At 40.5% G+C, this 20,206-nt stretch overlaps 1 protein-coding gene across 4 annotated transcripts in view; it reads right to left on the bottom strand.

The window, feature by feature from the left end:
- plcb3 (phospholipase C, beta 3 (phosphatidylinositol-specific)) overlaps nt 1–20,206 on the bottom strand; it is a 76,815-nt gene that overhangs the window by 37,447 nt on the left and 19,162 nt on the right. For all 4 annotated transcript variants that reach the window (XM_053681403.1, XM_053681402.1, XM_053681404.1 and 1 more), the window contains one exon: nt 13,470–13,556. In XM_053681403.1, the coding sequence (XP_053537378.1) occupies nt 13,470–13,556 (87 nt within the window). The remainder of the gene's footprint in view (nt 1–13,469; nt 13,557–20,206) is intronic.

Genomic DNA, 20,206 nt, shown 5'->3' with positions numbered 1-20,206 from the left:
GCATTTTAGCATCATCCTGAAGTCAATGGGTTTGTTTTTTTATTTATTTATTTTTTTGAATGGGTTTTTGGTTAAATGCATGAAATAAGGACTGCGGTTTCATATTTTATTCTACGATATAAAATACATCAGTAATACCCCACCCGTGATTTTTTTTAAGCTTTTCACGTGTCTTGAAAAAGGCGGTTGCAAGCAAGTGGCTAAACGGGACTGCGGAGCTCGACATTAAACGTCATCATGCCGAACAGGAAAACTGATCTGCTACAGCCTAGTCGTGTTTATACTCGCGCTCTTGCAGACTATTCCAACTTGTAGATTTATCTATGTATAGTATTTTCCAATTGTAGTGCAAAAAAATCTATCGGACGCTTAGTGGTGATGATGTTGAAGTAATGCGACCGCGGTGTAGTTCGTTTATCGCTGGACTTCAGCTTTTTTACTTCTGGTCATTGTATTTAGTCTTCAAAATTCAGAAAAGTTGTGCTGTGTGAAGGTTATCTTGATGAACGGAACATGTAAGAACATGTCACGGACTATTTTCTGCAATAATCCAAAAGCCACTGGGGAAAATCCTATTGGCTTTTTGTCGAGGGAACCAGGGTGATGCTAACTCATGGGTTGGCCGACACCCATGTCGTCACCCCTGCAGCACTCTACTTAGGGCAATAAGAAAATTGAGCTGAACTGCTGATTTTAAATTAGATTTTGGCTCAGTTCAATTGCACACTATATGGCAAAAAGTTTGTGGACACCTGACCATCACACCCAGTTCTTCCCCAAACTGGTGCCACAAAAGAAGCACACAATAATCTAGAATGTTTTCTTTCACTGTAACTAATGGGCCCAAACATGTTCCAGCAAGACAATACCCCTGTGCACAATCGAGGTCCACCAAGACATGGTTCACCACATTTATAGTGGAAGAACTCGAGAGACCTGCAGGAGCCTGATGTTCGCATGACAAAGCATGGAGTTGTGTGAAAGCATGTACGTTAATTATTAGTGACATGAGCAACATTTGAGAACATTATCCACTTCAAGCCCTTCTTTTGCTCAGCTGTAGTAATAAATGCAAGAAGAGTAGTCAGCCACTAAAACAACACCAGTTATGTGTGTGTGTGTGTGTGTGTGTGAGAAAGAGAGAGATAGTGAGTGTGTGTGAGAGAGAGAGATAGTGAGTGAGTGAGAGAGAGAGTGTGTGAGAGATAGTGAGTGAGTGAGTGTGTGTGTGTGTGTGTGTGTGTGAGAAAGAGAGAGATAGTGAGTGAGTGAGTGAGTGAGTGTGAGAGATATAGTGAGTGAGTGAGTGAGTGTGTGTGTGTGAGAGAGAGACAGTCAGTGTGTGTGTGAGAGAGAGTGAGTGAGTGTGAGAGAGAGAGTGAGTGAGTGAGTGAGTGAGTGTGTGTGAGAGAGAGTGCGAGTGTGTGTGAGAGAGAGAGAGCAAATTAGAGAGGATTTAGTTTGCAAATGAGAGGGAGGAGATGATAGGAAGTATGTAGCTAATCACAGAAGATGAGCCATAATAACAGGAAGAGAAGAGAGATAGAACAAGAGGCTGGAGAAAGGGAAAAACACAATGTGTTTCTGCTCACCGTTCTTCCTCTGTTTCTCATCTTTTCTTCTTTCTAGCATTCGCCACCATGTATATTATACTAAACCAGTTCTGATCACCTCCTCACCATATATGCCTCTCTTTCACACTCTTTCTGCACACACCACGCATGCATGCACTCCCACTAGAGACTGGGTCGATAATTCAGTTAGTTTCAGTATGAAAGTTTAAGATACTCGTCATTCCTTTGCCACAAAAGGGAGGAAAACATCCCCCTGGACCAAGCAGCCAAGTGCACACTTCATAAGGACGTTATTTACACAAATGTACTGACCCAGAGACATCCATTAAATCAAGCTACTACATTTCTTCTAATAAGCAGGACCTACATGCACGTGAGTGCACGTGCGTGTATTTGTGTGGGTGGGTGTGTTTGCGTTTCTTTCTTTTTTTTTTTTTTGAAGAAAAGAGGAATTTAACATCAGGAATGAAATCTACTTCTGGGGAAGAGAGAAAAAGTGGGAGACAGACCAGAGAGGAAATGCTCACATTATCAATCCAAAAAACACACTTCCTGTATTTGAGCATGTGCCGCTCTGTTTCAGACAGTGAATTCAGGGGGACTTCGCCTAATATTAAATTTTAATCGTCTGGGTAATCAGTTTAACCTAAAACCTAAATTTGGGGGGGACGGGCGACGGAGACGACGAGGAACCATGCTTTAACTGAACAACAAGCACATTGATACCTTAATAGTGCTGGTATGAACAATAATTCACTGTTAACCAGTCTCATACTCAGTTTATTGGTTTTTATGTTGCATAAAGGCTCTCCTCACATGGTACGCCACTTTATCCATGCCTAGCCACAGACATCAAACTGACTGTCTAGAGGAAGCGTGTGTTAGCCTTCACGCTCTCTGCTTGATAGCTGTTGTGTGACAGGAGTGAACCAGTTACTGTCCAGTTTCAGTGAAGCCTCAGATTCCTGTTCTTGGCTGACAGGTGTGGACCCCGATGTGATCTTAAGCCTAGTTCACACTGCACCAACGCCGACAATCCCCAACTTTTGAAATCTGGTCGTTGGATTCAGAATGTTGGGAACTGTCATGTTCACACTGCCCCAACAGACACCAACACACTTTACTACAGACAGTCAGACTGGTTTTAAAAAATGGATGATCCTTTCACCACAATCAAAATGTTACTATTGTCAGTGTCTTCACGTGTCGTTCATCGCCTGAAAAGATGAAGAGCGAAACGAAAGAGGTTGTGGGTGAAGCCTCGGTTGTTGCGACATCAGATATAGTGCGCTTACTGAAATGTATGCGGACAGAGGATGTGTGGAGCTTTCGAAATGTTGCACAGTTTGCCCCCAAGCTGTTTCAACAGCTCCGAGAAAGACGTCTTAATGTAGTCTATGTGGTACGCCAAGACCGTTCATGTTCAGAATACATTATGAACAATCTTTTTGATGCAAATGTAAGTTAGAAATATTTGTTGCAATTTCGCTTCTTATTTATGAAACAGAATACGGAAAAATCAGGGACGCTTGCCTCGTCGTCATGGCAACCGGTTGTGCCCAGGTCAGATTACGTCAGAGTTTGTTGGAAAATCGTACCACACTGTTCAGACAAACGCCGATTGAACAGTTGGTGAAACAAGCAATCAACCAACGCCAACAGACACAGACAGGGTTAATACACTGATCTGACAAAAGTGTCTGTTGTCGTTGGTCAGCATCTCTCGGTGCAGTGTGAACTAGGCTTTAGGCTGTTGTAGTACATCCACCTCATTCGGAGATGCTCTTTTGGTCACTGTGGTTGTAAAGAATGGTTATTTGAATTATTGTAGAGTTTGTCTTCTCCAATAACCTCTCTCTCTCATCAACTAGGTATTTCCACCATCAGAACTTACTGGATGTTTTTATTATTATTATTATTATTATTATTTTTATTATTAGTTTTGTGTAAACCCCCAGGAGATCAGCAGTTTATGAAATTCTCAAAGCAGCCCATCTGGCACCAACAACCAAAATCACTAGAGTCACCAATGTTTTATATGAGCAGTAACTCAAGCTCTAAACCTGTCTCTACATGATTTTATGCACTGTGCTGTTGCCACATGATTGGCTGACTGGATAATAGCATGAATGTACAGGTGTATTGGTGTTCCTAATAAAATGAACAGTGAGTGTACATTTATACAGTAAAAAAAAGGGGGGGGGCACTAATTTTCCCACTTTAAGTGCTACTTGTACTGAAGAATAGGACAAAATGGGAAAATTATATACTTTTTGATACATTTTCATGATGGAAGAGAAGAATCACAGTAGTTACACTGCAGCAACAGAGCATCTCCACATAGTATACAATTATCTTTCAAGGGTACCTCAGCAAAAATAGACTGTACTAATCTGTTCACCATTTCCATCTCTATAAAACATTTCAAATAAAGATAGATGGAGTTAGGGGTTAGGAACAGCACCACTTTCACTTCGTCCCACTTCCTTCCACGGTTCGCTCGCTTTTCTATCTGACAGACACATGGACTTGTTTCCTTAAAGGCTTTAACTCAGAGCTTTCATCCGAAATGTCTGACTGATAAATGTTTCCGATGTCTTTTTCAGCTCACTTTCCCATGATTTAACGTCCTCGCTCACAAAACAGTTGGAAACGAATCCCTTTTAATAAAGACATCCTGCCGAAATATCATCAGCACACTTTCAAACGCTCCTTCTCAGTATCTGTCACTTTTACCCCCAGACTTCCTGCCAGTCTTCTAAACAAAGAAAGAGGAAGAATACAGAAGATCGAGAGAGAGAGAGAGAGAGAGAGAGAGAGAGAGAGACAGGGAGAGAGAGACAGAAAGAGACAGAGAGAGTAAAAGAGACAGAGAGAGACAGAAAGAGACAGAGAGAGAGAGAGAGAGTGAGAGACAGGGAGAGAGTGAGAGAGAGAGAGAGAGAGAGAGACAGGGAGAGAGAGACAGAAAGAGACAGAGTAAAAGAGACAGAGAGAGACAGAAAGAGACAGAGAGAGAGAGTGAGAGACAGGGAGAGAGAGAGAGAGAGAGAGAGAGAGAGAGAGAGAGAGAGACAGTGAGAGAGAGACAGAAAGAGACAGAGAGAGTAAAAGAGACAGAAAGAGACAGAAAGAGACAGAGAGAGAGAGAGTGAGAGTGAGAGACAGGGAGAGAGTGAGAGAGAGAGAGAGAGAGAGACAGAGAGAGACAGAAAGAGACAGAGAGAGAGAGAGAGAGTGAGAGAGACAGACAGAGAGAGAGAGAGTGAGAGAGAGAAAGAGACAGACAGAGAGAGAGAGAGAGTGAGAGAGACAGACAGAGAGAGAGACAGAGAGAGAAAGAGACAGACAGAGAGAGAGACAGACAGAAGTGGACATTTGTTCGGAATGATCTGGTCTCTCTCAGATTATTTTATCAGTTGCTGGAGAGATAAAATGCGGTATGAAAACAGACTGGGTGGATTTAGGGGTTAGTTACGAGTTAAGAGGGTACAGGACAAGTTGTGCTGCATAGCCACCCAACCATTTCCTGCAAGTTTTCCCACGCTTGCAGATAAAGAGAGAGATGGACAGATACAGAATGTGGAGCAAGGAAAAGACATCATCTCTCCCATTTATACAAAATGGACAACACTGTTGCCCTTCGGTTCTGCACTGATAATCGCCAGCTGTCCACGATGGAAAGAAACATCAAACGGAAACAAAGGGGAAAAAATGGTGTGAATGAATGACACAGAACAAGCAGCGAGTCGGAGAAGAGAAATCAGGCACTTGAGGAGAAAGTCAACAGACATGAGTTTTTGTAACGTAAGACATTACACAAAACACAGAGCAAATAGACGCAGGAAAGGTAGTCGAATAAAAGCAGACACATATAAAAAAAGAGATGGCTGTGTGTCTCTAAATGAAGGATAAAATAAACCACAACTGAGTGCATGCTAACTTAGCCTGCTGTATCAGCTGCATTGCTAACTATTAGTCTAGTGCCATTAGCTCCCAAACCTCATTTTACACCAAAACCAATCAGGCTAATTGAGAAAGTACAAGAGCAACAGGATACCATGATCCCTGAAGTCATACTGACCAGCCTTCCATTAGGACTACAGACCTAAAGCCACATCCTCACGCTAACCACCAAGATGCTAAAACAGAAAACAAAAGAGCTAACAAATGCTAATCCATTATGGAGGAGCCATAATAGCACAAGTAAATAAAAGCACATGGTATTGCCTTTGAAAGGGCTCAAACGAAACTATGACTACAAGGTGTATCCATATTTCAGAAAAAAGAAGACATTAGCGTTGATGTTCAACTGGCAAATTCAGGGTCACGGGTTAGCGTTCCTCGGCTGAGTTAGATCTTTTAGATTAAATGCAAACAGGTGTTAGAATACGTTTCCGGAGATAAATGGTGCATGCGTCTATATAAAACTATTGGCTTTTTATACACATTCAGAGAGAGAAAAAGACCCCCCCCCCCCAATTTCATGCACATTCCAAGTGAGCATTAAGTCAAAGAGTGTGTTAAGTCAGTGTGGAGGAAGACCAGATACACACAGTAAGCTTTTCTTTCTTCCTGTTAAATGACTTGGCAAGGAAGATGTTTAAACAATGTAGCTCACACCTCATGACTCCAGGTCCTCCACTTTGTCTTTAAACATGGGTCTCACACAAAGCACCCCGAATGACTTACAAATATATATATATATATATATATATATATATATATATATATATATATATATATATATATATATATATATATATATATATATATATATATATTCTTATAAATTGTTAAGATTGTCATAAGATTTTATTCCTCTCATACCCCAGCAATTTGCCAACGCTCAACCTCCATCCATTTTCTATACCGCTTATCCTACACAGGGTCGCGGGGAGCCTGGAGCCTATCCCAGGGGACTCGGGGCACAAGGTGGGGGACAGTCTCGATGGGGTGCCAACCCATCGCAGGGCATAATCACACACACACACACATACACACACTGGAAAAGACAATCAGTCTACAGCACATATTTTTGGATTGGGGGAGGAAACCCAGAGGAAACCTCCTAGGCACAGGGAGAACATGGAAGCTGCACGCGCACACAGGGCAGAGGTGGGATTCGAACCCCCAACCCCAGAGGTAACTGAGCAAACGAACTAACCACGTAACCGCTCCCCAAACTCTAACCTTTTTTATTTATTAAAAAAAGTCACGTTGTATTTTTATGGAATGTCCACAAACCTGTTATCACTTATAAGAGCTATAAACAGTTGTTCGTTCATAAAGTCTCTCTATTTTTTCTCTCTCGTCAAGTCACCGAAAAAACAGCAAAGCCCTCTGTCCTGAAGACTTTCCTGGATCAGAATCCTTAAAGCTTCTTTAACTTTTACTTCTTGACTGTTACAAAGCACTGACACTGGAGACTCCTTCCATAAATGCTAAAAAAAAAAAATGCCGTAATGCACTTATATAAATTTTTTTATTCTGATTATGTGAAGCCTCCACCATACGAGTATCTGTGTAAGCTTTTACTATAGAAACAAAATCGTATCAGAACGAGCGCATTAATATTAACCACACGACCGGCACCGCTCTACAAACTGGCTCAGCATCTGACCAATCAGAATCAAGAATTCAACAGTGCTGCTGTATAATAATCACTAACCATCATGCACATTATCAGGATAATTCACTGATCTTCTTTAAACACATCATGTTCACATCCTCGACTCTACCACACAAAAGAATAAACTTTGTGACTACAAGGGGTTATTCATCATCCCAGCGGTGTTGTACTGAAATACTCCAGGGATTTTTCAAACTAATCTCCGTGATTAGTGCAAACAATAACTTAGCATGTTCCTCTGTAGCGAGTAAAAGAAAGAGTAACTGCTGGGGCGTCTGTATACAGAGAGCTCAGTTTACAAACACTATCTGTATGTCATCCTTCATCAGAAACACATCATTAGGTGTGGCATGTGCAAACACATCTAATGAAGAAAGAACTCACCTGAAGGTGAGAGTAACTAAACGCAGAAGTTTCACTGTAATGCAATTCCTTGCCATTTTATACACACCATTATTTACAAATATGTCAGAAAATCCAGATTTCTCTCAGCTCAGATAATCAAGAATTATCCATATCTAGGATTTGTGACTGCTGAAAAAAAGAAAAAAAAAAAGAGTTCACTCATTTTAGCCAGGCTCCTGAGTGGTTCAAAAGAAACGAGTTTGCCGTATTGTCTGGAGACCGTGAGTTCGAATCCCGACGATGCCACGGCTATCTGTGTCTGAGAGGCAAGTGCTCTCTTAGTGGGAGGAATGGCATACTCTCACTTCCGTCAAATCAATCAGTGACACTAGCCAATCGTGGGCCTCTGTGAGCTCATGTATGCGGAAGAGGGCAGATAGCTCTTTCCTCAGAGTGTGTGTTACGTAGCCCTGTGACGCAGCATGAGCACGTTTCAGAGGAAAGATGTTTTAGCCTTCACGTTCCCTTGTTGGTAGCTTGGTATTCAGTGTAAAATAACATGCCTTGCCATTCCAATGCTTTTGGAGGGGACTGTATGCATAAACAAACCTATGTGTGCAAAAAGAGGCATGCAGAAATCCACCAATACCTACTGAAGCACTACACAGACAAAATACAGCAGGCAAAGAGGGTCATCCTCCAGTAATACATTTTATTACAGTGTTTTTTATTACAATGTATATATTTAGGTAAAGAACACTCTGTCTGGTTTTAAGTGAGGGCATGTCAGGTTTAAAATATTTCCATCAGTAGGGGGAAAAAAAACACAACTCTGACAGACAATTACATGCAACTCTTGCCTTTAAAGGGAGGTAGGTTTCATTTAGACTCTTCTGCTGCACAAGGCCACCCATGGTTCTTTTTGTGCAACAGCCAGAAGGCGATCACATGTTATATCTGGGCTTTATTTTTTGACAAGGGCAAACCGCAGCACTGCCCAAACGAATAGAGTTTATCATCTTAGTTTATCTTTTGTTGTGGTCTGTTTTATTCTTAAACTCATGTACTCTGTATGGAGTGTAGAGTGCCACTTCATGGAGTCCCAAGCCAAAACATCCAGCTGTTTCCAAGCGTTTCTCAGCTGTTGCTATATTATTGTTGCTACACTGAACGTTTATATATATATATATATATAAAAATCAGCCTCACTTGTGTTCAGTAACATTGCTTGCCGGACTACACTAGAACATGACTTCTTCATGTTATGAATTAACTATACATCTGTTTTCCATACCGCTTATCCTACGCAGAGTGCGGGGAGCCTGGAGCCTATCCCAGGGAACTTGGGGCACAAGACAGGGGACACCCTGGATGGGGTTCCAACTCATAGACACACACTCACACACCCATTCACACGCTACGGACAATTTGGTAACGCCAATCAGACTACAATGTGTGTTTTTTGGAGTGGGAGAGGAAACCAGAGTACCTAACCCTAACCTTAACTCTAGGAAACCCTCGAAGCCTGGGGAGGAACATGCAGGCTCCGTGCACGCAGGGTGGGAATTGAACCCCCAACCCTGTAGGTGCGAGGTAAACTTGCTAACCACTAAGACACCATTTATATCTAATGCACTTGTTCTCATTCGTTATTTTTTTTTATGGTGACAGGCTCAAACATGCTCACACAAAGCGAGGTCCATGAAGACCGGGTTTGTCAAAGTTGCTGTAGAAGAACACAGAGTGATCTACACCGAGCCCTGACCTCAACCCCACTGAACACCTTTGGGATGAACTGAAACGCCGACTGCGCCCCAGGCCCCCCTCACCCTTCATCAGTGCCTGACCTCAGTAATGCTCGTGTGGCTGAACGAGCACAAATCCCCACAGCCACGCTCCAGAATCGAGTGGAAAGCCTTCCCTGAACAGATGAAGTGATTATAACAGCAAAGGGAGACTAAATGTGAAACGGGAACAAGCACATATGGGTGTGATAGTCAGGTGTCCACATATTTTTGGCTATATTGAGTAATTCACACGGACTTGTCCACGTATACAGATTAAAAATGTGTATAATTGTTGATATGGTGCGGTTTTCTGTCAGGAGACATTTTCTCCAATGTCAGCTGTTACATGAAGTTATCTGACACTGTAAAAACTTCAAGACAGAAAACTTTGCACTTTGCAGTGTCTCAGTAACACGACAAGCTGCATTTTCTGTCTTATTAACCTCAAAAAAAGATAGAAAAAAGAATGGCTGCTGAGGGAACGAAAGTTTAGAACTGCTTTAAGTGCAACTAACTTGCTTCACAAACATTACACATCAGGAAATGCATCTATAAAGTGATAAAAAGTCATTCTTAAAATAAAAATATATTAACTGTAGTCAAATTGCTGTGGTGTAACAGGAATAAAACACTATGATACGTGCTTTTCTAGGAAAACAGATGAATTAAGGGGTGCCAACAGTTTCGGTTTGCACAACACAACCTTGTTACGGATTATTTTCCTATAACGGCATACCCTGTCAGGTCTTATTCCTCACTTATAGTTCATCGTGATTATTTAAACCTGGGTTGATATTTCACAACTGATTGATTTCTTTTTTTCTACAGCACGCAGAGCCACTTTCCACACGATTTTATTCGATCAGAGCGGAACATAATCGGTTTCTGCTTTATCTAGCCAGTTATTTAATCAATCATTCTTATCAACGGTTCATTTCCATATATCTGTGCAACCGGGAAGACTGTGCAACAAACGCATAAACCTATAAAGAGTTTAATGACAAATTAACAAGGTTACACTAGTGTTTCAACAAGGAAAGCGGAAATAGAAGAAGAGCCCCTGATGTGGCAGAATGTTCCACAAAAACATGCATACATGCTCCTTTAAATTGATCCTACGTTTAAACGTAACATAAAAATAAAAAGATTACATACAAGTACGTTTCTGAATAAAGTTCTGCGGAAACTAGAGTACCTGGAGGAAATGGGGTGCTTTTAAAGTGGAACGACTGCAAGATCTGTAAGGTATATACTGATCAGCAGGAGCTGATAAACAAATGCTTTAAGTTTAAGTCTGACAAAGTTAACAAGTAGAGCTGGGCGAATTTTTCTAAAAATATCCTATCATGATACTTGAGGACATTCCTACGATACACAATGCAGAACACGGTATATAATTTAGCTAACAAACTGTCTGCTAAACAAAAACAAGTAAAATAAACACACAAAAAACCCGTTAAAGCGAGTTTGAAAAGACTTTTCTTTAAGTAAAGAAAGCAACGGCATCCATTCAGTACCATTTAATCTGTAATTATTAAAAACCTAAAAGAGATCAACATATCAGCAAAATATCTCAGAAAAGTGCATCACGTAATCATTTATCATGAGAACTTTGAGCATCTTTTTTTTTTTTTTTTGTGGAAAATATCCTTTAAGCTTTACTTTATTAGTTTCTTCATATTTTACAGATCGCTGCCTTCCATTTGAAATATAGATTTATGAATTTATTGCATTTTAAGCACTTTTTTTGGCAGTTTGATATTGTGATCTCTTGCTTTGGACAGGTTAAATGACATGTTTTCCAAATATAGAGCATGCATTTAGAAGAATTGTAATAAAATTATTTAAAATATATATATATATATATAAGCAATAAACGCCCAGAGTATATAGATTAAATTTATACTGAACTTTTTAAGTATTTGTATTTTTATGAATTTCTTCATTTTTGACATAAAGAGGATTTTTGTCCTCAAGAAATCAGTGCACTATAAGTACACTGTGACGATGAGGACTTCTTCAAAGATCAACTCTCAATAATTCTGTGAAATTGATATGAACAAATAAAACAAGTTTTGCGGTCAATTCAATATATATTATTAAAATCTGGAGCTATACTGTAAAGGTGAACACCATTCTTCCAAAAGATATTTTCTCAACTGCTGGTTTGATGATGGTGGAGGAGAACACTGTTTAAAAAAAAAAAAAATAATAATAATAATAAAAAAATAAAAACCTCACTCCAAAATCTCTACTAGGCATTTAATCGGGTTGAGATTCGGTGACCGTGAAGGTCATATCGTAGGATTTACATCATTTTCATACTAATCAAACCATTCTGTTAGCCCTCACGGCCTGTAGATGTGGTATTATCGTCCTGGAAGAGACAAATCCCATTAGGATAGAAATGTTTCCCTCTAAGTAGACCCAGCAAAACACGTCCATACAGTACACTGTGTGCTCTAGCCTGTATTAGTGGACACTAAGTAATAGTCATAGAATAGTAATAGAACAACACTTGGGAGGAGGTTTTCAACAGGGCGTGTTTTCCTTTTACTAACAAGAACTATTCTACATTGTTCCCACACACACACACACACACACACACACACCTTATACAGTAGCAGCATTTTCAGACACAAAGAAGAGAACTCGTGCATTGTTTGCTTGAATCCATGACCAAAAAAAAGTCAAGGATAAGAAAATAAGAAAAAGGTTAGAGGACAAAAGTGGATTCGTGGAAGTGCAGCCGACTTTTAACAACTTTACGCTACTTAGAAGGAGAAGCAAAAAAAAAAAGGCTATGTGCGATAATGGTATTATTAAATATAATAATAGCGACATTAAATCTAAAAGTATGCAGTTACTGAAGAGACAAGATGAGGTGTCCTCCTTCCTCTATAGACGAGGCTGGCTTCCCCTGGGCATTTATTCCTACCACCAAACAGGGTTACTGATTCTCCTCAGGCAAAGATTGCCCTAGTGTCCTAATACTACAACACACACACACACACACACACACACACACACACACACACACACACACACACACACACACACACACACAGAGCTCATCTCCTGAAGAAATGACTTTCAGTTTTTGTGTGAAAGTATTTGCACAAGTAGGCTTTCTTACAAGACAAACTGTATCTATCCCTAATCTATCCCTTTATCTACTCTACACATTTACAAAACCTGAATTCATGAAAGAAAAGCCAGTAAATATGAGCACTCTGAACAGTTGTTCTTACAGTTCTGTTTTTGTCTTCTGCTCACATTCACATTTACACAGTGCAGCGTCACATGACAACCAATTACAGGAAATCAAATCCTAACACACGAGAGGCTATAGCTGAAAAAACCACATGCCATACATGCCTCACTGATGAGCCTGAAAAGATGAAAAGAAAGAAAGAGGAACCATAAAGAGCACAAAAGCGAAAGGATGGGCGAGAGCGTGATTTAATTTCACCGGCTGAAATCTGATTCAATTCATGAGCGCTCACATGACGCACATTAATTGGAAAGCAAAGCAGATAAAAGAGACTGATTGGAGAAGAGGACAAGAACATTCGATGAAAGAAAAAATCAGTACAAGGGGAATACAGGCTGAACTGGACAAGGTTACATTACGTTAATATTATAAAAACAGCGAAAGCCGAACGCAGTTTTCTGCTTTTAGTGTGTTTTATCGGTACGTTCAGTGCTTTTGCAAGAACTTTGCTGAAGCTAGCCATTTTCAAATGTCCAAAATACTAGTGAAAATGATGGAGATTTATCATTTAGCCCTAACCCTAGACATATACATACATATTAGAACTACATATGTTTTGGTCACATGAGACAACATGACTGCATCACATGACTAAAAAATGTCTTCTTTTTTCCACTCATCTTCGACCAGCCCAGATGGGCACTGAGACCACACCTCCTTCACTGAGACTAATGGGCACTACAGCCATGCTTTCTTCATGCAATCCTCTTAACAATTAATTAAGTCTCCATTAATAATCTAACTAAATGAATCAAATCATTTTAAGTCCAGGACGGTTTGAGGACTTAGGACGTGTAGCTTTTATGGAGTGTTACCAACTGAAAGTAAATACAGAAGGGGAATAAAAATGCACTTACCACGTTTGATCCACTGAACCAGTAGAGGAAGAATCCCTCAGGGTCAACTTTCAGGGTGACCAGAGTGGGCTGGCCGCTGTTGGGGTCCTAAACACACACATACACAGAGATACATTAAGACACGATCACACAGTGACATAGACTGAAACATAATTAACACCTTATGGCTTCTACACGCTATACGACTTTCAAAGACGTCAGGATGTGGTATCGTTCACGTTACACAACCGTCTGTCTCGTCGTGGAAGTCGTAGGGTTTTCAAATTGCACGAGCAATCTGCGACAGGCGTGAACACGTTACAAAACATTTCACTATTGACGAATCCCCGACGACTCTGCCTGGACTCCAGATTACGTTTCACAACAGAGTACACGCGAGAAGTGATACGAGAATTACACAAAAACGTTTAGAAACCATTTACCTGTAAAAGATGTCGAACAAAAAAAAAACAGACTTTTTAAAAGACCGTCCCATACACGTGCACTTAGATCACATTTGATCTTGACTGCAAATGCATGTGTTTTTATTAGAGATGCATCGATATTAAATTTCTCAACCGATACCGATAACCGATTATTCAGAGTGATATCGGCCGATACCGATGACCAACACAGATAGTTCTGCCTTTTATGCCTTCTTTTAAATTAATAATAATTAATTCCACAATTCTGAAGAAAATGCAAATAAAAACTTGTTCTTTATTTTCAGCAAGTTGTTTCACAGTAACTGGTCTCATAAACAGAAAACACATTACTCAAATTAACATTAACACATGAACTAAATTCTGAAGATTAAAGTAAGATTTCTTAACTTATAGAATGTTATTAATTCATATTAACATTGAATTGTTATTCTCACATTCACTCACCACAAACAAACGCATTTCTACTAGATCACTGAATATCAAACTGGTAAAATATATCAACTTTTTATATATATATATATATATATATATATATATATATATATATATATATATATATATATATATATATATATATATATATATAAACATTAACTGGATATGAAATACACTACTCTACAAATATATTTTTCTGTGCAATATATACTTTTTTGTCACTCATCTTCATTTAAATCTTCCAATGGTGTACTGGCCCTTTAATTCAGCCCGAGCAGCTCCAGTAGCGCGGCAAAAAAAGAAAAAAATAATTAGACTCGATGCTGAAACTCCCGCTTCACTGCTTCAGCGTCCGGTGTAAAATTTGAGCAGTGCAGAGCTTACAGAGTTTACAGACTGCACTTTTGTCATCATTCCACATAAGAGACTTCTTCTTTACACACAGCACGAAATCGATGTGTTTTTTCCCGCCCTCTTATGACTGACAGGATATAAATCGGCCCTGATCTTCGGATGTTTTTAAACTATCGACCGATACATCGGTGCATCTCTAGTTTTGATGGAGTATATTTAATGTGTTGGTCACGTAATCCACATAATAGAGGTTAGGATGGATGCAAGTGCAGATAAGAGCTTTTAATAATGAGAGGCAGGCAGACAAAATCCTAATCATGAGACAATAGCGTGGTCACAAACAGGCAATGGGTCAGGCGATCTGCAAACAGGTATAAACGAGGCGAAGCGAGGCAAGAATCGAGAACGAGAAACAAGAAACAAGATCATGGACCATGAAACAAAACGAGGAACAGAGTATGAACGCTTGGTACGGTGATAACTCTCAGTACTTTGCAAAGTTAATGTGTACAGTCTCTTTATACTGCAGTTGTGAGTGCTGAGAATTGGATGCAGGTGTGCATGATTAGAATAGATGTGAGTGTTCTGGGATTTGCAGTCCATGGCGGCCATGTTTGTAGGCCGCAGTGCAGGATGGGAAATGTAGTCACTGGTTTGCTGTGTTACAATACACTACATATATTCTAATTAATTTTGTATGTAGTATTGAGTGTTTTCATGGAGATGGATAACTGCAGTGTTTATCTGTACACTGAGAGAACATGAAGCACCAGGAAACTGAAGAAAGCCTTTTTTGCACTAGCCTATATAGTTTGAAGTGGAGTACATACTTGACGGATGGTCACCTTTAGATCGTAAGGAGATGATGTGACATTTTTGAGAGCTAAATATTACACAGGTCATTCCGGGGCTCGGTGTGGTAGGCTACAGGAGAAAAACTCTATGCTTAAACAGCAATGGGGCATCACTGACCAGCAGCGAGTGCAGTAAAGCTGCATCTACTAATCAATAATAATAATGATTTAAAAAAAGATCCTGGCAGGGAATTGTGTTATCTATTAGGGTCACCACAAGGCTAGCTTGTAACGCACAGAAGCACTTTACAATGTCTCCTAAGACGTTTTTTTTTTTTTTTAATCACTGCCTAAGTCATGACACAATGAGATACAAAGTAGCAGAACAAGCATAGTTATCTCAGCAAGAGTGTTTATCTTGTCTTGCGACATAAATCTTCATACGTGATCAACAATCCAGCAGACAATTAAACAGACAGTGTGGGTAGAGACAGGCCACTACGGGAAATACGAACAGGGAAGAATGTACTATTTAACAAGGTGGCTGTATTATGAAAGTTGTTAAACATGTTAGCGAAAAGCTCTGGCCTAACACATTCTTACACTGACACATGTTAATATAGCGTGCTTTGCCCAATTTGTAATCAAGAAACACACATGTGCAGCAGCTGGAGTGACCATTACACCATTCTTTACACCATTTCAAATTGGTGTTTGAAACATTATCTTGTCAATCCTTTCCTGGTATATTGGTCTCTCACCATTCGAGTGGATAGATGCTTGGACTGAAAATATCTGCCTGGGACCGTTGCCAATTTGGACGTTGAATGGATAGACTTTACTATTACGGCTTGGATTTAAAGCAGCCAGTAATTCACTATGACTAGATTTAAAGATATTTTGATGTGATATTTTAAGGAGGTGCAATACAGTATGATACAATAAACTGTAGTGATTTTAATCACAGGAAGTCTGGCTTCAATGGGACTGACACACAATGAGCTATGCCTCGGTCACTGGGACTGATGGGCATTGAGGCCGCACCTCCTTCACTGGGACTGACGTGCATAGAGACTGCACCTCCTTCACTGGGACTGAAGGGCATCAAGACTGCACCTCCTTCACTGGGACTGAAGGGCATCAAGACCGCACCTCCTTCACTGGGACTGAAGGGCATCAAGACCGCACCTCCTTCACTGGGACTGAAGGGCATCGAGACCGCACCTCCTTCACTGGGACTGAAGGGCATCGAGACCGCACCTCCTTCACTGGGACTGAAGGGCATCGAGACCGCACCTCCTTCACTGGGACTGACATGCATTGAGACCGCACCTCCTTCACAAAGACTAATAGGCACTTCAGCCATGCTTTCTTCATGGGGATGTTAAATTTTATGCTTCATCACTCATGCTCATATGAGATCAAAACATCCTATTGGTACACCAGTTGTATATTTTACTGTTTTAAATCATTTTTTATGGACATTATCAATCAGAGTCTTTGTAATACTGATATTGTTTCCTGAGCCATTTGTAAGGACATTAGCGGCTACTTCCTGCCCAGCTGAGACATGCCATGTGCACACCATGTGACTGCTGAATTAATGAACTGTGCTCTGCAGTTCTTCCCACTGAATAACAGTCGGACAAAGACATTTTCTGTAGACCTCCTTCCACAGACCCCACATCTCCTGTCATTAGGCTCTTGTGCTGTACATTGTCTTTTGCAGACAGATTCACCACCTCCAGAAGAAAGTTCCCCTTGAGCCGAGTGCCGATGAACAGGTGAAAAAACAGCAAGAGGAAGAAGATACACCTGGAACCAGCAGATGGCTTTCAGAGAAAGAAAGAAAACTCAAGGCCCCTTAGGGACAACTGGATTTTGAGTCGGTCTAACGGCTGAAAGGCGCAGCGCCGGCACCCAAGCCACAACAACCACAGAGTAACCCCATACCTTCATCATAATGTGTACTGTCTGAGAAAGAGAGCGAGCGCTACAGAGAGATAATCGGATAATACAGAGAGAGTGGTGGAACATGCAAGGTTTGAAAAGTTTTTCATGAAATCAGATGATCTTCCTGGCTTTAATCGATGTCAATTCATCCTCCAACATCAGAGTACAATATTCTTTGTTTTGCCTTTGTTTTTATTATCCCCCCCCCACATCCTTTTCCTGTTTTATTTTGTTTTTGATAAATAAAAGGCCAATCAGGTGGCTTCTTACTTATCACGATTCCGCTTGTGCATTCCATTTCTTTTTCCATTACACATCTTTCCCCTCGCTCTCCATCTCTTTGGCAAAAAAACAAACAAAAAAAACAAACTCAAATGATGTATAATAAATAAACAGAACACCACAAGCACAGAGCAAATTGAGGGTTTTGTCAAATGAGACAATCAACTGCTCAGCACTGATTACATTTATGGCTTCTTGGAAAGAAAAAACATTCACCGATTGCCAAGATATGAAGGAATATTTTTTCCATTTCTTCTTGTTGACACAAAACACCACACACACACACACACACACACACACACACACACACACACACCAATATATGCTGCTTGTCTGCATTTGCATAAACACAAATATATTACCGTTGTATTGTGGGTCCTGAATGACCTCCATTCAAGGCAGTGTTTACTAAACAAAGCATCTTGGCACAGGACCCATCAGCACCAAACACCTTCAGCTGGGTCCATTACAATATGAAAGAGTGAGGAGTGAAGGAAGGGGTTCAGAGCGATGAGGGAGAGTGGAGAGAAGGAGTGTGTTATGGTAACGCAGTGTCTTGCTTTTTGATCATCTTACATCTTAGCGCATACATTTTATATCCCCTGGACTGTATCTGTAGTGTGCGTTAGCGGGTGCACTAACCTTAACCTTTAGCCTTAGAGTACATACTCATTAAGGACTTTAAAATACACTGCAGTGTAATGATCTCTTCCAGTATCCCCTCACCCCCTACAAGCACTGACCTTCAGCTAATAAGCCTTAATGATCCTTCTCCCTATACGTATTTATCCTTACTTACTTATCTCTACAAAAAGAAAAAGAAATACAGAAAAGGATAAAAATTCTAATAATTTCAATCAATTACTCATTTACAAGTTTAGTACAAAAGTTGATCAAATCCAGATCAGTTGCTTTTAAATCAGAGTGTATGTTGATTTTTAATGTTACGAAAAAGAGATCACGATGTCTGCAGTAAAGTAGTGTGATATACACTCATGCAGCACTTAGGAACACCTGTACACCTATTCATTCATGAAATTATGAGCCAATCGTGTGGCAGCAGTGCATCGCATAAAATCCTGCAGACACGGGCCAGCAGTTTTGACTAATGTTCACATCAACAATCAGAATCGGGGGGAAACATATGATCCGAGTGATTTTGACCGTGGCATGATTGCTGATGCTAGACGGGCTGGTTTGAGTATTTCTATAACTGTCTCTAGAGTTTACTCAGAATGGTGCAATGCAGAAAAACATCCATGGAGCGGAAGTTCTGAGGATGTAAACGCCTTGTTGATGACAGAGGCCACCAGAGAATGGCCAGACTGGTTCGATCTGACAGAAAGGCTACAGTAACTCATAACCACTCTGTACAACACACTGAGCCTTGAGGCGGATGTGCTACAGCAGCAAAAGACCGCGTCGGGTTCCACTTCTGTCAGCCAAGAGCAGAGAGCCGAGGCTGCAGTGGGTACAGGCTCATCGAAACTGGACAGTTAAAGACTGGAAAAAATACGTAGCCTGGTCTGATGAATCTTGCTTTCTGCTGAGTCACAGAGATGGTAGGGTCAGAATTTGGCACCAACAACATGAATCCATGGACCCAACTTGTCTTATGTCATCAGTCCAGGCTGGTGGAGGTGGTGTAATGGTGTGGGGGATATTTTCTTGGCACACTCTGGGTCTGTTAATACCAATCAATCAATCATCGCTTGAATGCCACAGCCTACTTGGAGTGCACTAGAAAAATCTGCAGGAATTGCGTGATGTAATCGTGTCAACATTGACCAGGACCTCAAAGGAATGTTTCAAACGTCCTGTGGAATCCCTGCCATGCAGAATCGAGTCTGCTTTGATAGCATACCCAGTATAAGTATAGTGTTCCTAATAAAGTGTTCCGTTCGTGGAATTTATCACAGTATCGATGTTATATCCTCATATTTCCCAGCCCTACATCAGGCCACATCACTCCACTCCACCAGTGATGATTTTCCCTGTTTTTATTTATTCCTTACAGATCACACACACAACTATTACAGTATAAACGAGTACAAATAAACATCTCTCCAGCCACGACGAGAAAAATCCTGTACTCTTAAGCGCTCTCATATTAGCTTCACACCAAATCACAGTGCATGTTTATTTTTCCAGGAATACACACCAACGCCATACCACAGGGATTTATGTGAAAACGTGAGACAGTGTGTGTGTGTGTGTGTGTGTGTGTGTGTGTGTGTGTGTGTGTGTGTGTGTGTGTTGGATCTGTGAGCACTAAAATCCCTCAGGGTACTATAAGTAGACTATTAAAGCAGTCTTTTTAGTAATCTATTAAATAAACGAACTGGACCAGCATGAGGCCGGGCTAAGCCAAGAGAATACAATAGGGGTGTGTTTTTGTGCGTTTCTAAAACATACTCGCTCACACCGACATACACAAATACACACACATAAATAAACACACACACAAACATGCATACACAGAGTAATGCAGAAA

The sequence above is a fragment of the Ictalurus punctatus genome, chromosome 7, assembly GCF_001660625.3.
Source record: "Ictalurus punctatus breed USDA103 chromosome 7, Coco_2.0, whole genome shotgun sequence".
Classification (NCBI taxonomy): Eukaryota; Metazoa; Chordata; class Actinopteri; order Siluriformes; family Ictaluridae; genus Ictalurus; species Ictalurus punctatus.
The sequence above is the reverse complement of the archived record's forward strand: the minus strand, read 5'-3'. Positions and strand labels throughout refer to the sequence as shown.